Here is a 20,758-nt window from a genome sequence, read left to right on the forward strand (position 1 = left end):
TTGTTCATTGGTCCGGAACGGCTAGGTAACCACCCGGTAAGATTTGTCGACATTCTTTTCTCGGGAGTGTGTTGTGCTTGGTTAGACGTCGTCCGTGATCAAGTGATTTAAAAGCGGCAAGATCTCTTTGTCTACAGGTAAGACAGGCTGTTTAGTTTACTTTTAGCGATAACATTGTCATCGAGTGACAGCGACAAGCAAAGGGCACATTTAGATATTCGGTATCCGGTCAGATCGTTCCATGATCGTTCCACAACATAGTCAGGAAAGATCGATCCACTTGTAAACTTAAATAGTTAGTAAAAAATCTTTGAAATAGTTGATAGATCGCTCCACGAGTGTAAGTTCTGAGTACTGCTCACTTGATCGATTAGAACAATGAACTATTTACAGGATCAATGGAGTATCTGTATTGATTTCACTACAAACCCCGGGGTAGTCAATCGATAATATCGATAATCGATAGCATTCGATAACAATCGATTAATTTTTTCGAAATTCGATAAAAATCGATGAAAGATTTTGTTGTGAGTAATTGATAATTATCGATTTTTGAATCAGGGCTATCGATTTTATCGATAAATATCGAATTTATCGTAACAGAATTATCGTTCCAATTTTCGAAACGGAAACACCGAAAGGTATTAAAGAACTCGCAGAGACACTGATAACAACTTTCCTGATTGTTAAACGATAAAAATTGCTTCATCTTTTCTACAGACGTTTAGTATTACTCAGGGTGTATTGTATTTGAAATCCGATATAGATCCCTGGTTGATTATTCCACTGTTTTATTTATTTGCTAATGTAACACAATCGCACGCTCGTTGCTCTTTCACCCCGTCTTAAAAGGGACAGATTTTCGTGATTTTTTGAGTAAATAGTTTACGTTTCTAATCGAACCAGGTAATCGAACAATAAAATCAGGAAGAAAATCATAATGCAGTCTCTTTAGTCTCTTGTACAGTGCTTGACAACAAATAATTTCATTGCCGCTTTTGAAATCTACATTTAAAGAGTCACAATCAAACGCTCCCACAACGGAAACGGATAATTTTTATCGATTCAATAAAGATCAATGAATCCGATAAAATCGATAAAGTTAACACTTCGTCGGCGTGTGAGTATCGAATTTTATCGATTGACCGATTAAAATGGATATCGTTTAAGTTCAATTTATCGATAGATATCGATTTATCGAATGATTTTCCGATATCAATTTTTATCGATTGACTACCCCGGGCTACAAACATGACCGAGTACTGCTCACACGAGCGATCAAAGGGATGAATTGTTTCCATGATCAGATCGAGTCTATGTTGTGAATGCCTGTTGAGTAGAATTAAGGATTAAGCTTAATTTTCACGCGTATTTTCAAAGTTTTCCTCGTCACAATTTGCTAAAATTTTGAAGAAACAAGATGCCCCTAATGGCATATTCCAGGATGCTTATGTGGCCTCATTCCCATTGCTTTGCTGATTTTAAAACTATCTAATAATGCATCTATCAATGTTAATGCCAAAGGGGGGCGGGGGGGGAGGAGGAACCCAGGCATACGTGGTGCATTTGACTTAAATTTTTGGCCAAAATCTCCTCTGTGGGGCTCCAAAATTTAGTCAAACCAGATTAAATATCCCCACCTTGGGGAAGTAATATCCCTTAAGGGGGTAATTGCCGGCTTTCACTGTCAAGCCATTGCCGTGTGCGTGAAAAACAAATTGAAAGCATTCCATGAATGAAGTCAAGAAATTGACATGTCATAGATGGTAACTAAATAAGAAACCTGTCCAAGTGTCAGGTCTGTGCGGTATTCTGTACTCGAGTGATTTGACAAAATGTTTCACACAAAGTTATAGAGCTTAGTATGGAGACGCCATGTTGGTGTCCCTCTGAGGAACACCAACATGGCGGCCGGAAATAAGAAAAAATATCTGGAGTTTACTTTTGCCAGAAAAGAGGTTTGTTTTCCCTTGTGAATTTCCGAATGTTAAGATAAATATTTCTCCTCAAACTTAAACTGTTTAGAATGTTGAAAATCTCTTGAAGAGGCATTTTTTTAAAAGATACGGAAAACAGCTCTGTCATGGCCGTCCTCTTGATGTCATGCACGATGAAACTTCCAAAATTGAAACTCTTCTATTTTCAAAAGGAAGTACGACATTGAGCTAAGAAATTGTGGAAAGACATATTTTTAAGTATTCTTTCCTTGAATGAAGGTAAAAAATTTGTAGGCCTCCTGGTTTTGAATTCTAGAATTTGGTGAGGTCACGTAAAACCCAAGAATACACCTAAATTTGAATGAAATTTGAAGAGGTTTTAAGAAGGGATAGAAGAAAGAAAATGATATTTGGAACACTAACAGACAGTTGATACCCACGCAAGAGCACCTCAGGTTGCTGGTGGACTAACTTGATATCCGTCTATTAATTATCAACTACAAATTCCAATTTTAAAACTTCACTAAATCTTCAATATTTCTTACTTCTCTTAATTTTACCAATCTTTCTAGAAAAAACTTCTCCTCCCAAGTATACCCAAAAATCACCCAAAAATTCACAAAATACCCCACAACTCAGATTCATGATATGATGATAGGGTTTTTGGATTACTTAAAAGGCGAACGAGATTTTTCCATTAAAGCCATGTCAAGTGGCGGAAAAATGGCGTTCAGGTGTAACCCCCCCCCCTTAAGTTCATTGTAGTTGTTGTGTATATTTTACAAATCATCGATATAAACTGCCAAGCTTTTTTATTTAAAATTCCTTTGATGCTTTTTGTAATCAGAGGAAAATAATCAACAAATCTAGCATTTAAAGTGATAAAATCAAATGTAATTGTCTCAATCTTGCAGAAACAACACAGGCTGTAAACCATGTTGAGCTATACAAGTTTAGCATTTCAAGTGATACAGTCAGATATCATTTTCTCAGTCTAATACAAAAAAGAATGCACCATGTTGAGCTATACAAATTAAGCATTTCAAGTGATACAATCAGATATCATTTTCTCAGTCTAGTACAAAAAAGAATGCACCATGTTGAGCTATACGAATTTAGCATTTCAAGTGATACAATCAGACATCATTAATTTTTCTCAATCTTACAGAAAAGAGTGCACCATGTTTAGTTATACAAATCTAGCATTTTTAACGATTCAATCAGATATCATTGTCCAGGGTCCGAAATTGCGCTTTCCTGGTCGCCAATGCGACTAAAAAGTTTGCACTGGCGACCAGAATTTCACAACTGGTCGCCAACGGGCGATTAACTATTTCATGCCACGATCATTATACAAACAATAACTTTGATTTTCAGCCAAATCGATTAAAATAAAATTCAAAGCCATCCGCCAATTGGTCACTTACTTTTTACCTTTCCGCTGATTTTGAAGTATAAAACCAATTTTCCTGTTGTTATAAATCTACCACAATGTTTCACAGCTATGATCAGCATGTTTGTATTTAATCTTATTCGTTAGCAGAAAAATCGCCATTGCAGCCCCAAATGCGATCTCTTCATTCTGATTCTTATAAGAAAAATTGGCAACCAAAAATTTTGGTTTGTGTTTTACTGTGAAGGAAAAATGTTATTGACACTTTTTGGCGACCACATTTTTCCATATGGCGACTGAAAAAAAATATTCATTTGCCAGTTGGCGCCTGCCTAAAAAAGTTAATTTCGGATCCTGTTGTCTCAATCTAACAGAAACGAAAAGTCTAACATTTCAGGCCTTAGCTGCGCTACTTTAATTCCAAGATTGCCAGGACAGAGACAAGCACATGGGAGGATGCAACTTGGTCCCATTCCTCCACGCAAAAAAAGCAAACGTCTCCACCCTGTGGCCCAGATTCTTAGTCAAATTCCCAAGGGTGGGGAAGGAAATAGAGGTCAAATGCCCCACATATGCCCAGGGTCTCCCCCCCTGGCTTAACATTGATAGGTGCATAAAGCTGTCAATTGCTAAAGCTATTCTCCCGTCACAATAATTATTGAAATATTGCACTACAGTACTCGAGATCATACCAAAATTTCTTTCAGAAAATGTCATGACAGAGGCAGATATGTATCTGTCTCACAGGTTATCCAGGGCTATTTATATTTCCTATTTTTCTATTGTATTACATTATTCGAGATCATACCAGAAATTGTTCCTGGAAAACCTCGTTACCCAGGCCAGATTACATATCTGACTCAGAAAACAGAAGACAATATTATTGTTGAAGACAAAAATTAAAGACAGACAAAAAGTTTCCTAAATGAACACAAAAACTTTAGTAGAAATTGTCAAGCAAACCTTTAACTTTTTTTATGAGGTGGACTTCAAGTACGGTTTACACATCAGTTCGACAAAGCCTGCAGCACAGGTAACTTCGAAGCTCAAGCTTAAGTTTCCTCTCCGTATTGCAAAACACAATCTGGCCAGTCAATACCAAATTGCTTCGCCGTAAGCTGTCCATTTTCCAACGTTTTAACTGTCGAGTGCTTCTTAGAAGTTATTCTTTTGATTTACCGCTTCAAAAGGATTAATTTTCTTTTTGAAAACAGCATAGTTGAGTCTAAAACATGTAAACAATATGGCCGCCTCTAGGAGAGAGCAGAATTTAATCCAGGTTTAATTGATAAATCAAATGATGATTTGACGTCACACAGGTAGGGAGGAGAGGGTCCCACCCTCGTGATATACGCACCAATAATAGATTTTGATTGGGCCATTTTTGTTGAAGACAATCAGGATAATAGATCCCCTCTAGGAGAGAGCAAATATTAATGCATAAATTAATGAGCAGATCTGAACCTACGACGAAGGAAAAAAAAGATACCCGACCGAAAACTTAACACCGCCTGCCCTGTGGGCATCCCACGTAACAAGGGTCTATGTAAGCATTTACTTTGAATTGAATGGCTAACTTCTTGTTGGAGTTTGAGAACACTCGACTGATGTATATGGTCATTGTGCGTTTTTATTTCGGTGACTGAGAGTGCTGCGTTGAAAGTCGCTCAAGGCTGAGATTGCAGTCCAAGTCAACAGAGATTTGGCACAAAATGGAAGGAGAAAATACAATGGAGAAACGTCTGAGGGTGTTTTCTGCTCATTCGTGTATTCTTCTTTGGTGAACCAAATTTTACCCATTATATGATTGGGTTACCTGTGCCAGATAATTAGACACCTTAAACAACTGTTAAGTACAAGAATAAATCTCTTTCTTAGGCATGGTGCATATGTGACGTAGTAGTTCCAAGCATTGACTTTGAACAGTCAACTCTCTCATAGCGACCACTTCTCGTAAGGGACCACTTCATAAGCAACCGTTTTGTTTCTCAATTAAATTCTTTTTCTGAGCTCTCTGGTAAGTGACCATCACTCAAATTTCTTAAGAGACCACGACCACTTTTTAGGCCAGAAATTACACATTTTTTTTTGTTTTGTTTCCTGTAAGCGACCACCCAACATATACAGTTAGTAAATCATCACGTAGAAGTGACAAAAGTTCAATTTTTAATGACGCTACCCCGGACTGCTGACAGATAATGACAGTTTACAGACAGAGAAGATGGCTTTAATTAGATCTGTAGGTAAACGGGACAGATGTGTTCCGAAATGTTATACAAAGTTTCATCAGAAGAATGAATAGATGTGAAAAAATCAAATAAATTAGTTCCTATTTGCCTAAATTTAGCTGCTAAGGTAATATTGTTATGTAATTGACTAATCAGTCCAGTATTACGCTTATTTTGTTGATCTTTCCCATAAGTGACCACCTCCTGTAAGCAACCACTTTGTCTTGCACCATGGGTGGTCGCTTATGAGAGAGTTGACTGTAATAATATCAGCTTTGAATGGCCACATATTCTTATCAGGATGTGGGGGCATGCACCGTAGCTCGGTACAGAACCCGATTCTGTACTAATCTCCCAGCCTCATTTGTGGTGTATCCAAGCCTTTAAAGCTAATTACTCCTTATTCTAGATTTCATCAAACTGTAAAGAATTCTGTGATTGACAGTTATAATAATATAAATTTTTAGCATGGTAATGTTATTAATTCTTTCATGGTTAGCTCACAATGTGATACCTTTTTTTTCTAAATTGCTATTCACTTCTGTATTCCTTTTACTGAACTTAATTTTCTTTGGGTCACTTTGTACTCAATTAGTTCCACAGGCTATTCGGGTGTCCCAAACTCCACATAATTAACATTACATAATTATGTACATTATTCTTCTTTCTTCTTATGCTTCTTCACTTTTTTTCTATGGATCTTTAAAACCAATGATATATTGAGAATTTCTTTAATTTTTCCTAAAAGTTAAAAAAATAGGTATTGAAGTTTTTATGTAAACATTTTTGAGAGTTAAATAACATTGATGTGACTTGACTTTTCACATGGTCACATTTCAACATGGCCTGTTTAATATCTGTGCAAAATCTTGCTGCTAATACATAGTAACACTGCTGGGCTAACTCTGGACGTACTTTCACAGAATGTTTGTCACAATACTGACAGCCGCTTAAGTCAAATGTATCCTATACAAATATTAAAATATTTCAACATGGTAAGAATGTTCGGGCATACTATAGACTAAAAACATGCTTGAGGGAGTCATGCTGGCTTGTCACTCTTTATTTACAAAGTCCCCTGTTTTCCCCGCAGTCTAAGGATTTTCGAAACTAAACCTCCCTCATTTCCTCCATCTCTGGGTAAAATAATAATAATTGTTCAAAATCCCCCTATAAGTCTCCTTACAAAGTCAAATTTGCCTAGGGTTCCCTCCAGGGGATGGCCAATGATAGGTACAAAACTATGACCAGGTTAATAATTAACCTTTATAATTATTATAGATTAGAGTCAATTTAATGTAGATGAGGCGATCATCGAATGACAGTTCCTCTGCTTAAATACAATTTTGATTCAACGCAGTCCTTAATTATAGCTTAGTAGATTTTTTTTTCTGGGACTTTGAAACCCATTTATTCATTGTGCAGTTCCAGAAAATATCCATACTCCCCCCACAGAAGGTTTCATTAAAAATCTGGAAAAATTTGTGCAAGTATGTTTTAAGCCTGGTGGATACAGTAATGCTAGATGTATTATTTTGTCAGTTAGTTACGCAGGCATATGTATATTTAAAGTACTTCCAAGTTCTGCCACTTGGAGTCAAAGGTTTGACCCCTGTTGGAAGAACTCTTTGGCAAAACAAAAGAAAATTTGTTCACATAGTTTGCATAAAAATGGCAATTAAATCTTATCGTTCCTGTTCACCAACATGACCGCTGGAGTGAGGTGTCTGCCTTAAAGAGCATTTAGTCACAAAACAGTACCAGGTGAAGCTGTCTGCTTTAGAGAGTTGTCTGGCATACAGCAACATTCTCTTAGCTAGGTACGTAGAGTTGACTGTAGGAATTAACCCTTTAAACTTTCTTTTTTTATTTTCATGTTTTTGAGTTTGCCTTGTTCTGGGTTGATTTTGTAACATTATAGCGACAGGAACTGTCAACAACAACACATCGTTTTTAAGAACAGCGAGAGACCTTTGTATTTCTTTCTGTGTTTGCATTGATAGTTGGCCCCCCGTGGGGGTTACAAGGTCAAATATTCCACATTTTTTGGTCCTTAAACTAGGAAAAATGCATTATGTTGCCAGGCTGTAGCTTGAGAATTTAAGCTGGGAACCTTTTATTACCCTCCACATCTATGGCACGATATTTCACTACAATTGGCAGAATGTGAGTTGCATGCAATGAATGATTTGTTTTACAGGCAGATATGAACATGTCACATTTTTAACCTATTTTTTCTTGCGTTTAAGTACCTTGAGAGTACAAAGTTTACTAGAAATTGCCAGTCAGAGAACGTTAAAGGTACTCCTTTAGACCTGCCAATGCCAGAAACCTCTTCAATCAAACGTTGTATCTGGCGTTGTTTGTTTTCCAACATAGGCTATTCTCCTCTTGTACCGAGCGAGTAAAATTATCGTTCACCAGCGAACGATAAATCGAATAAAAAATGTTAAAGGGTTAAGGAATATATAGCCTGTAAACAGGCTCCCAAGTGGGGAATATGGGGATGTAGTGTTACTCTTCTTTCGAGCTAGGAATTAATGTATGGATATTTGAATTGAACTGAGAAACAGGGATCTTCTGGAAAACTTGCTTCCAAACATTGGTTTAGCAACTTACATGTACAGTTAATTAAACCCTAAGTGATGTAATAGCAACTGTTCTGCGATAAATTTCCAGAAAAGTAATCTTTGTTTAATTATGTTTAAAGCCTTGTGAGTAAAATAATGATAGATGGGTCTATTTTTTCAGCCAGTTACACAGGCATGGTTGCAAAAAGAACTACCAAGTTCTCGCAACAGGAGTCGAAAGTTCCACTCCTGTTTGAAGAACTCGAAGTTTCATTTTGCCGAGCATGCCTGTGTCACAAGCTGACAAATACATCTATCATTATCACCAAAGTGGTAAGCTTTATGCATTCTTAAGTGTACGGATAGGATAGGCCTCCTACTGTGGGCCTGTATTATTTTGTTCCTACATGGGTCAAATCTGACTTTACAGTCGTATCTCTGTAAGGAAACGCCCTTAAAACCAGCTCTATAGGGGTTTGCATTGCCGCCATGTTGGTAGACAAAACGAACGAAAATTTATTCACATAGTTTGCATAAAAATGGCAATTAACGCCCAGAAGAGAAAAAAATTGTCCTGTCTACCAAAATGCAACATGGCCACCGTGAGTGAGACTGTCTGCCTCAGTGAGGTGTCTGCCCTAAAGAGCATTTGGTCACAAAACAGTACCAGTTGAAGCCGTCCGCCTTAGAGAGTTGTCTTAGGGTAAGTTGACTGTAAAGAGTTGTCCAAGGGTAAGTTGACTGTAGAGAGTTGTCTTAGGGTAGGTTGACTGTAGACAGTTGTCTTAGGGAAAGTTGATTGTAGAGAGTTGTCTTAGGGTAAGTTGACTGTAGAGAGTTGTCTTAGGGTAAGTTGACTGTAGAGAGTTGTCTTAGGGTAAGTTGGCTGTAGAGAGTTGTCTTAAGGAAAGTTGACTGTAGAGAGTTGTCTTAGGGTAAGTGGACTGTAGAGAGTTGTCTTAGGGTAAGTTGACTGTAGAGAGTTGTCTTAGGGTAAGTTGGCTGTAGAGAGTTGTCTTAGGGTAAGTTGACTGTAGAGAGTTGTCTTAGGGTAAGTTGACTGTAGAGAGTTGTCTTAGGGTAAGTTGACTGTAGAGAGTTGTCTTAGGGTAAGTTGACTGTAGAGAGTTGTCTTAGGGTAAGTGGACTGTAGAGAGTTGTCTTAGGGTAAGTTGACTGTAGAGAGTTGTCTTAGGGTAAGTTGACTGTAGAGAGTTGTCTTAGGGTAAGTTGACTGTAGAGAGTTGTCTTAGGGTAAGTGGACTGTAGAGAGTTGTCTTAGGGTAAGTTGACTGTAGAGAGTTGTCTTAGGGTAAGTGGACTGTAGAGAGTTGTCTTAGGGTAAGTTGACTGTAGAGAGTTGTCTTAGGGTAAGTTGGCTGTAGAGAGTTGTCTTAGGGTAAGTTGACTGTAGAGAGTTGTCTTAGGGTAAGTTGACTGTAGAGAGTTGTCTTAGGGTAAGTTGGCTGTAGAGAGTTGTCTTAGGGTAAGTTGACTGTAGAGAGTTGTCTTAGGGTAAGTTGACTGTAGAGAGTTGTCTTAAGGTAAGCTGACTGTAGAGAGTTGTCTGAGAGAAAGTTGACTGTAGAGAGTTGTCTGAGAGAAAGTTGGCTGTAGAGAGTTATCTTAAGGTAAGTTGACTGTAGAGAGTTGTCTTAGGGTAAGTTGACTGTAGAGAGTTGTCTTAGGGTAAGTTGACTGTAGAGAGTTGTCTTTGGGTAAGCTGACTGTAGAGAGTTGTCTTAGGGTAAGTTGACTGTAGAGAGTTGTCTTAGGGTAAGCTAACTGTAGAGAGTTGTCTTAGGGTAAGCTCACCGTAGAAGGTTGGAATTAAGGGATGTAGGGATGTTGTGTTACTACAGCACGGAGCTATGACTTAACGAACTGAGCTGAATTGAATATTTAATTAGTGAAACTCTGCAGAACACAGTCAAAAAGAAATGTGTTATTGGGTTCACTTACAAGCAGATGGTGGATGTTTGATTGAAAATGCACTTAAAACTGAAACGGATGTGTAGGTGCAAGATATATTTCAATTAGCTTGTGCTCCAATTAGTTTATACCAGTTGAAAGAGCTGGATGTTTGGGTCGCCTGCAGGTAATTTTTTTTCAAAACCTTTTATTACCTTCCATTGACCAATCGAACTGCTCCATAGCTTCCTGTTCTTGGCTGAAATTGCTTTCAACAAAATCTTTGTGATCAGTGACAGGTTTTCATTTCCTTCCTCTCTCCTCCTTCCTGTCGCAGCATTTTACTCCTTCTCTCCAGAGGCCTTCCCTCTCTTCTCTTACATGTTCATTATGCATGTCTAGATACTCATAAAGAGCACTGTAACTAAAGCCGTTTTGTCGTGTGTTGGGAAAAAATTATCATCACATTTATTCCGTAACTTGTACTTGTTTACAAATAAACAGTCAATTTTTTTTAAATAGCCTAGTACGACGTTTCGGGTGTGGCAACTTGATGCCCCTTCTACCTCCTTGTCACTGACTATTTTCCCTGGGGGTGCTGACAGGGATTCTTTGATCTGCATATATGTGCTGTTGCCATGGCATTATGTCTGGATATCAACAAGTTGCAACCAACATGTGATCAGGACTTTTTCCATTTAAGTTAACTGTTCTGGAAACAAATGCCAGTCCTGGTTCAAGCCCTTTCTCCAACTATACCTTTTATTGTATTAAGATTTTTTTCTAACCAGCTTATTAAAGTGACTTCTGCAAATTCTTTTAAAAATACCAGCCTATAGACCGTTAAACTAGGTTGAACATCCTGCACTTACGGTAACATCATTTTCTTTTAATATACATGAGGCAGTCATCGACATTCAAATCCTAGCAGTATGATAGCATGTTTGTAACGTGAACCAAGTTTAATGGCCTAACTATTACGAGTCGCCTCTAGCTCAGAGCATCGGAACTAGCAATTGGAAAGTCATAATTTCAACTCCTGTTGGGAGAACTTTGATTTTCGTCTTCAAAGTACAGTTGAACCTCGATTTATCGAACCTCTTTGTCTAACAGAATCTCGATATAACGAACCCTCGATTTCCCAAGGACCTTGGCACTTCGTTAAATCGAGGTTCCACTATATTCCGGTCTGAGTAATTGAAAAAAAATCGTCTATAATTTGTTCGCCAGGTGAAAAGTGAAATATCACATTTCTTAACTATAAACACAGCAATAACACGACCACCCAGTCCAAGGAATGTTACCAACTCTTAATGCATTTTAGCTGTTGTAAAGGCGTGAACGCACGATTTGTACATACTGGAAATGCCTGACAATATCGTTCGCTATTTTATGCATTTTTTCGAGGATATTCACAAGGTGGTTTTCAATTACTTTTTAGGTATTAAACAGTACTTAAAAAGAATGCCAAGATTGTTTATGCTTAAAGGACGTCGCTTGAACACTTCCAAATGCAAACAGTGTGGCAAGTGTTTCAGGACTGCAACGGATCTAAAGAGACATAAAAGACTCCATACTAAAGAGAAACCTTTCCATACTGAAGAGAAGCCTTTGCATACTGAAAAGAAGCCTTTCCATACTGAAGAGAAGCCTTATGAATGCAAACACTGTGGCAGGTGTTTTAGTGACTTAGGACATCTGGGGAGACATGCAGATGTTCATACTGGAGAGAAGCCTCATGAATGTAAACAGTGTGGCAAGTGTTTTCGTAAAGCAACATCTCTACAGTCACACGAAAGACGCCATGCCGGAGAGAATCCCTTTGAATGCAGACAGTGTGGTAAGTGTTGTGCTAACACTGGACATCTGGAGGGACATGTTAAAGTCCATACTGGAGAGAAGCCTTATAAATGCGAACAGTGTGGCAAATGTTTTAGTTACGGAACAAACTTAACAAAACATGAAAGAATCCATTCTGGAGAGAAGCCTTATGAGTGCAAACAGTGTGGCAAGTGTTTTAGTTTTTCAGATTATCTAAAGATACATGAAAGAGTCCATACTGGAGACAAGCCTTATGAATGCAAACACTGTGGCCAGTGCTTTAGTCAAGCAGCAAACTTAAGAACACATGAAAGAATTCATACTGGAGAGAAGCCTTATGAATGCAAACAGTGTGGCAAGTGTTTTAGGGTAGCATCTAGCCTAAAAATGCATGAAAGAGTTCATACTGGAGAGAAGCCTTATGAATGTAAAACGTGTGGCAGGTGTTTTAGGGTAGCATCTGGCCTAAAAATGCATGAAAGGGGCCATAGAAGAGAGAAGCCTTATGAATGCAAACACTGTGGCCAGTGTTTTAGTGAAGCAGGAAGTTTACGATCACACGAAATAATCCATACTAGAGAGAATCCTTATGAATGCAAACTTGTATTAGCAAATGTTTTGTCGCAGCTGGACATCTGAGGAGACACGTAAACTTTCATATTGGCTTGAAAACAGTGCCACACGTTTTGCACATGTATCTCATAAGGATGCTAGAGACTGTATTCGTAATGACACATCCAAAAAGACCTACATTTTCCTAGAAACGCACCGCTGGATGAGACCAGAGGCTGGTGATGTTGAAAAACATCTGCTGGATTTGTCGGGAGGAGTTGAGTAGTGAGATGCTACTTTTTGACCGCTATAAAGTTCATTTAACAAATGATTAACTTTAGTTTAGTCTCTTCTCTTATCACGGTATACAGCTGGTGACGCTGAAGTTTTTGTGCAACATTTGATACATTTTGAATAAAACGGTTAAAATATAAACATTCCTGTTGCAGTTATACCCACCTTATTGTCATCCACTTAATTGTATCACCTTATCATTACAAAGGCATGTATTTGCCCAGTTGATATATTTTACTTAGTATTAACCCGCTGAAGATAGACAACCCGCTGATATAAACACCTGTTCCCATCCCCTGGTGTCCTTGGTAATAGGCCATTTTCGAGTTGCTGTGAACCTCACTATAAAAGCGAGGCTAAGTGCAAAACTTTTCATTTGAAAATTAGTTTTGTTTGGATGTGAATGAAAGCTAATTTTCAAAATAAAAACTTTGCACTTATCCTCCCTTCGATGAGGTTCAAAGCAACTCGGAAACGGTCTATTTAAATGAAATGCACAGGTTACTAAGGCCCGGTTTAGACGCCGAACTTTTCATGAGCCGAACCTAATACCTCGAATTAAGTAGATGAAAAGTTCGGCGTCTGAATCAGTTGAGAACGGCTGTTTCAATTTGGAACGGCTCAGCCGTTCTTCCCGCCTGCCTCAGCCGGGAATTTCGGCTTTGGAACGGCTTTGATTCAGACTTCAAACTTTTCATGAGCCGAACCTAATGCATAAATTATTATAACGTATTTCAAATAAACAAATTAAAAATAAAAACGCTGAGATTTCGATTGGTTTTGCTTCAAATAAATTAAGTTCGGCGTCTGAATCAAAAGGCCGGATTCTCGTGATTTGGGCCGACCTTAATTTGAATTAAGTTCAGCTCATAAAAATTTCGGCATCTGAACTGGGCCTAAATCTCAAGATGCTGGAGAGCGTGCAATAATTACTTGTCATGGGACGATGACCATTAAGTAAAAGGAGCATTGGTTTGCAGGCGTTATAATTCTTTGTGTAGGGAATATAATATTTCTTGATTGCTAACTTTAAATGATGCTAAATTTGAACTGACTTCTTTTGGTGTCACCTTTGAACAGTGTGATCCTGTGGGGAGTGGGGTTGGGCTGTCGCGCCAAGGAATATTTCCGTGAATTATTCCAACTGTAAACGTACTGTGAGTTTCCTTCCCAGACATTGTTTATATATTTGACATTTTTTAGAGATTTGGTCTGACAGTCTGCAAATGGGAATGTAAATGCGGACCGTATTTTACTGACGTCCGATCTCACCCCATAGAAATGTAAACCGCCATGAGACTTGGTGATATGTGCGGTATATAAGAATTCATATCAAAAACGCGTATGGGTCTGAAAATGGGTATGAATATTAGTGACTAGTTCTGAAAAAAAATACTGAGAAATTAGATATTTTGGTCTAACATAGAATCAGAGTTTGGAGATACCAGCCCTCCCCCCCCCCACCCCCTTTCAAACAATTTCGCGGAGTACCCACCCCGGGACTGTGCTATTTTAGGTCAAAAATATTTTTGGTTTGTTTGGTTCTTTCTCTCATTATTGTATATTCTGGAATACTTTCACCCATCACCACCCTCCTCAGAACACCTTTTGTTTCGTTTTGTTACTACTCATATTATCCTATACTCTGTAATGTTTTCACCCCTCCCCACCCTCCTCATTACACCTTTTGGTTCGTTTGGTCCCAACTCTCATTATTGTATACTCTGTAATACTTTCACCCCTCCCCACCCTCCTCGGTACACCTACTGGTTACAGTGGTCCCCACCCTCATCATTCTGTATCAGGAGCCATAATCCGACAGCTGCAGTTCGTGGATAAAGACAATGAAAGTTATGGCAAGTCAAACAACTGTCTCAAATATTACCTAAAACAAGGAGCTGTTTTCAGCTTATACTCGAGCCATATTTGACTGCGTGGTGCGTAGGCCTACAATCTTTTAGCAGTGATAACGTCCAACATCGCTAATTCCCACAAATAGGTAGATACAGAGATATAGTGAGGCAATAAGTAACCACTAGATAGAATTGCATTTCTTGCAGTCAGAATGAAATACAGGGGAAAACGACATTTGTCATACGAATGCTTTTTATAATCCCTGGGCGTTTAATTCTTACGTTTTCACCTTTTGTTTAGAGACAAAAACCATTTGTACGGTCCTGATATGTATGTGACGCCGGGTCAATGACGGATCGTAATTTCCGGTATGATCTAGGGCAACGTTACGCATCACGCGTACGTTATCCTTGTAGACTGATTTAGTTGCCAAATTTGCGGTTAAACAAAACTAACCTTGAGGAACTAAAAAAAGCTAACTAAATAAAAAACGATAAAAACCTCTCGAATTTTTAGAGTGCTAGTTATGAAAAGATGACAAAGGGAATGGTTGAAAAACTTGGCCGGAAAGTTAAAAGATGCACAAACGACACTATAAAAATAGACATATAAACAGATTATAAGTTTCTTCGCGTCTGTTCATCGCATAAAGTTTAAGAGTCTTCGCCTTGGAAATAGGAAATGCCTCTCTAGGTAAGCGAATGCCGTTTCTGTTAAAGTTGATAAATTCTAGAGGAATAAGTCTTATTTTTAGTCATTTGTTTCTTGCATCTGCCATCTTGTATGTGACACGTCATGTGGTGAACTTCAGACTCGGCGCCTCACGGCAGGGATGCACAATCTGCGAGCCAGCGAGGCATGCGAGGCAGACGTGTGAGGCATTCAGGTTAGCCTAAAGAGCACTCCGGTTAGCCTAAATAGCACTCAGGTGAGCTTAAATAGCTCCCCGGTTAGCTTAACGGTTAGCAGTTTATCTTGCGGTTGTTCATGCCTTGCATGCCTCGCACTTCTGCCTTGTATGCCTCGCTGGCTACAAAGAACGCGACTAAGAATTTAAAGAATTTAATAACGCGACGAAAACTTAACTCGTGCCAGCCGAGTACAAGAAACGAGACCGAGAACGATAACTCGTGGCCCGAAGTCTTATCTCTCGGCCCATCGCGACCCCAAAAATAAACAAGAAGCGGTTTCCAGGTTATACTCGGGCCATATTTGACTGTGTACTGCGTAAGCCTACAATCTTTTAGCAGTGATAACCTCCAGCATCGCCAATTCCCCCAAATAGATAGCCTGCGAGCAAGCTCTCTTGAGAGCTTGCTCGCAGGCTACCAAATAGATAGATACAGAGATATAGTGAGGCAATAAGTAACCACCAGATAGAATTGCATTTCTTGCAGTCAGAATGAAATACAGGGGAAAACGACATTTGTCATACTTATAGTTATAATCCCCGGGCTTTAATCCTTACGTTTTCACCTTTCGTTTAGAGACAGAAACCATTTGTACGGTCCTAATATGTATGTGACGCCGGGTCAATGACGGATCGTAATTTTCGGTATGATCCAGACCCCGGGGGGTACTCCCTTATGTGATCTTAAAGGGGACGTGCCGCCCGATAGGGTATGGTTTTCAGGGTGTTTTGTCTTAAACGGGGTATCTATTTCATCACTTTCTGTCTTAAACAGGCTATCCCTACATGACCTAGTGGCTTAAACAGATTGTGATTGCCAATGCATTTAAATACAGTAAGAAACTAGTGTATTCTTATTTCATTCTAGTCTTATAAAAACAGAGTGTGATTTTGGGTTAAATGTCATAAAAAGGGCCTGAAAATTTTGAATTCTGTCTTAGACGGGATAGGGAAATCAGACAATTGTGTCTTAAACAGGGCCAGGGTTTGAAAGCTTTTGAACGCCCGGGCCGCACCTCCCTACCCAAGCATCTGTTGAGTACCCCCTCCCCCGGGGATCTAGAGTAACGTTACGCATCACGCGTACTGGTTATCCTTGTAAGTTTTTCAATGTTTCGCTGTTTATGTTTTTAAATGAAATTCAGGGGAAAGCATTTGTTATTCACCTTTCATTTAAAGACAGAAATCGTTGCTTCATTGGTTGTTTTTCTATAGTAAATGTGAGACATCTTTATCTATCTTGGCCCGCGGGGTCATAGACTGATTTAGTTGCCAAATTTGCGGTTAAACAAAACTAACCTTGAGGAACTAAAAAAAAGCTAAGTAAATAAAAAACGATAAAAACCTTTCGAATTTTTAAAGTGCTAGTTATGAAAAGATGAAATATCAATGGTTGAAAAACTTGGAAAGTTAAAAGATGCACAAACGACACTATAAAAATAGACATATAAACAGATTAAGTTTCCTCGCGTCTGTTCATCGCATAAAGTTTAAGAGTCTTCGCCTTGCAAATAGGAAATGCCTCTCTAGGTAAGCGAATGCCGTTTCTGTTAAAGTTGATAAATTCTAGAGGAATAAGTCTTATTTTTAGTCATTTGTTTCTTGCATCTGCCATCCTGTATGTGACGCGTCATGTGGTGAACCTCAGACTCGGCGCCTCACGGCGGGGATGCACAATCTGCGGGCGGGCGATCGAGGCATGCGAGGCAGACGTGCGAGGCACTCAGGTAAGCCTAAAAACACTCCGGTTAGCCTAAAGAGCACTCCAGTTAGCCTAAATAGCACTTAGATTAGCTTAAATAGCTCCCCGGTTAGCTTAACGGTTAGCAGTTTATGTTGGGGTTGTTCATGCCTCGCACGTCTGGCTCGCATATTGTAAACACTCTTCACGGCCCGAAAACAAAGAACGCGACCGAGAATTTAAAGAATTTTATAACACGGCCGAAAACTTAACTCGTACCAGCCGAGTATAAAAAAACGACACTGAGAACAATAACTCGTGGCCCGAAGTCTTATCTCTTGGCCCATCGCGACCCCAAAAATAAAAAAGAATTTGACTTAACTCGTGCCGCCATACGACCTAATAGGTCCTCAAACTTTACCGCACCGCAAATGTTCTCGGAGTCGCAAATGATTCCCGACCGGAAATGATCCCCAAATTGAACCGGAATGATCCCCAGGGTGGACCACAAATGAAGTTGGAGATAACAACAAAGATTGGGGAAAAAATCACACGTTCTTATCACCAAAAGACTACCAAAATTGCACGCCTTTTCTTATATTGATTTTACGGGATTATTGGGGAAATTATTATATTCACGAATCACGGCATTATCTTGTTCGGTGTATAGGAACAATTTTTCGGCCGTTTTCTAGTTCAATGGAATTTAATTTTCACACTATTTACCAATCGAGACTCGTCCGTTATCCCAAATAACCTAACGGCCGAATAGACCATTTCCGAGTCGCTTTGAACCTCATTATGAAAGCGAGATTAAGTGCAAAGTTTTTGTTATGAAAATTAGTTTTCATTCACATGCAAAAAAAACTATTTTTTATATGAAAAAGGCCCATACCGTTCGGCATTATCATACGATTTACCTATCGAAATTCGGCCGTTATCCCAAATGACTTAACGGCCGGATACCGTTCGGTATATAAGTTGAAACCTATGAATTCGGCCGTTACAGTAAAAACCCGCATAGAAGAATCTAGTGATATAAGAACTTACAGGTTGAAATTTTGCATTTAAATACCCCAAAATATAAGAACCTGGTCAGCCTGGAAAAGAAAAATAGGTTTTTATACGAAAACAATCACTCCAATTTTGATGGTCAAAATTCTGGATTTTAATTGTGTGAGAAACTTCTGACAAAAAGTTATTGTGTATATGTTTTCTTTGAATTACATTTGCTTGGATTTTCAATGGAAATATGCTTTCGATAAAGCTACAGTGCAACAAGGCAAGCATTTTTGTTTTTGAAAATACGAGTGCTAAACCATTTTGTATTAGCAGTACAACTACGACAACCCCAGAAAAATAAGAACCTATTAAGAACCTAATCAGCCTGAATTGTGAAAAACTACCCTAAAATATAAGAACCCGTTCAGCCTGACCTCGAAAATTCTAGGTTCTTATATGCGGGTTATTACTGTATCCCATATTACTTAACGGCCGGGTACCGTTCGGTATATAATATGAAACCCAAATTCGGCCGTTATCCCAATTGACTTAACGGCCATATACCGAATAGGGGACTCGCATTGCCTCCTCCCTTTGTGGGGAGGAGGTAATGCGGTAATCGAACACAATGCGGGGACTCGCATTACCTCTTCCCCCACAAAGGGAGGAGGTAATGCGAGTCCCCCCAAAACGACTGCGTGGGAGGCTATTAAGCGCTGGGCCGCTACCCTAATCGATTTAACGCACGTAAAACAGCTGTTATGCTTGCCACGGTGGTTACCTCCCAAGTATAAGTATAAGTATAAGTATAAGTATAAGTATAAGTATAAGTATAAGTATAAGTATAAGTATAAGTATAAGTATAAGTATAAGTATAAGTATAAGTATAAGTATAAGTATAAGTATAAGTATAAGTATAAGTATAAGTATAAGTATAAGTATAAGTATAAGTATAAGTATAAGTATAAGTATAAGTATAAGTATAAGTATAAGTATAAGTATAAGTATAAGTATAAGTATAAGTATAAGTATAAGTATAAGTATAAGTATAAGTATAAGTATAAGTATAAGTATAAGTATAAGTATAAGTATAAGTATAAGTATATGTACAAGTATAAGTATAAGTATAAGTATGTGGCTATTACTACAAGGGATGTACTAGAACGTCTGTAAAGGGAGAGGGAAGGGGTGGGGGGAGGCTCCGCTGGCTCCCTGGTCGTGTCGTTTTTCATCCCACATTTTTTTAAGCTTTATATGTTGAATAAAATCAGGAGCCATAATCCTGATTATGGCTCCTGATAAAATCTGAAGATATAAGATACTATAACCTCGACAAAGAAAATTCGCTCACAAAACTTTTATTTTTTTTTATTCCAGTGTAATAAAATAGGTATGTTACAATTGATAAAAAAGGACACGTATGCTTTGCAAAAATTGTTACCCTTAGCTTAAGTTTTCAGCTAAATTCACGATTAATTCTTGAGGGGTTCTAGTATGAAATTTTTTTATATAAAATGGTAACAGCTATAAATGATAGTTAATAGCATAAATTTGAGTTGAAATTGTGACCCTGTACGGTAATCAATGGATCGATTTTAAAAGAAGAAAGAGCAAAAATCCAGAAAGCAGTAACAGAGCACAAAAAAGGCCAGGGACTGGAGTTATCTGGCCTGTCGGGTAAGCGTTTCCGTGGAATTCCCTCCGCCGAAATCGGTTTCTCGGTGCAGAGAAGTGCCGTCCCAGGCCTTTTTTTGCTCTGTGAGCGCTTTCTGGATTTTTGCTATCGTTTTTGTATATGATCCAAAATTCTAATCAAGCCTGATAATCGATCCAAAATTCATAAAAGAAAAACACTGAAAGATAGAGTAAAGGATTTCAAATATACTTGAAAATTAGTCAAACTAGATTGTATTATAAACTGGGGAAAGAAAATAGAAATATTGTTTGTTACGTTAGTGATTTGCTCCTTTTGCTCGCAGCCTACTTCGCTGGTTACCCTTGAGCTTTGTTCCTTTTTCAGCTCGAGGGCATTGTGCCCTAAAATGTCCGAACTCTCGACATCTACGGCAGCGATCTAAACACAAGAAACATGTTGGTCAATGCGAGGTAGAAAGAGAGAACAGGGCAAAATTAGTGGGGACTGCTTAGCAGAAAAGATTCACAAAATCTGACAAATTAAAAAAATTACCGCGACGTACGAAACAAAACCGAACGTTCGATTGCTCAAAATTTTTTATGACAGTTTGATTGTGTTCGATTGCCGTTCTCAATCCACAACATAGGTAGCCCAAGCTCTATGAGTTCTTCTATGATTTGTGTTGACTGTTTTAACGTAAAGATTAGCGTCGCGATGAGTGTTTTGATAATAATAGCGAAATTATAAGAGTTTGTAACGAGAAAAAGTATCGTACTTTTTCTCGTTACGTTACGAGTTAGAAGGCAAAATAAGAAACGATTTTTGACTATTTTTTTCACCTGGTAATGTCAGTAGTGTTCAATATTGTAAATATTGTGGCCTGTAAAGGCAAATAAAAACACTTAAAAAAAATTATATTGTGGAACGATCATGGAACGGAGTAACTAGGGAATACCCCGCCACTCCAAA

At 38.5% G+C, this 20,758-nt stretch overlaps 2 protein-coding genes across 3 annotated transcripts in view; both read left to right on the plus strand.

The window, feature by feature from the left end:
* Nucleotides 1-18: 18 nt before the first annotated feature.
* On the plus strand, nt 19-12,647 carry LOC146460217 (uncharacterized). Of its 2 annotated transcripts, none has more exons than XM_085088520.1 (2): nt 19-137; nt 11,481-12,647. In XM_085088520.1, the coding sequence occupies exon 2, from the start codon at nt 11,504-11,506 to the stop codon at nt 12,497-12,499; it is 996 nt and encodes a 331-aa protein (XP_084944646.1). In that variant the 5' UTR covers nt 19-137; nt 11,481-11,503; the 3' UTR covers nt 12,500-12,647. The 2 variants fall into 2 exon arrangements, with proteins under 2 accessions (XP_084944646.1, XP_084944645.1); XM_085088519.1 differs by lacking the exon at nt 19-137 and adding an exon at nt 10,171-10,226.
* The window catches only part of LOC146460218 (uncharacterized), a 48,205-nt gene continuing 27,504 nt past the window's right edge, over nt 58-20,758 (plus strand). The window contains exon 1 of the mRNA XM_085088524.1: nt 58-84. The gene's annotated coding sequence lies outside the window, so the exon portion shown is untranslated. The remainder of the gene's footprint in view (nt 85-20,758) is intronic.

This window comes from Pavona decussata, unplaced genomic scaffold, assembly GCF_977016875.1.
Source record: "Pavona decussata unplaced genomic scaffold, jaPavDecu1.1 SCAFFOLD_214, whole genome shotgun sequence".
NCBI classification, from domain to species: domain Eukaryota; kingdom Metazoa; phylum Cnidaria; class Anthozoa; order Scleractinia; family Agariciidae; genus Pavona; species Pavona decussata.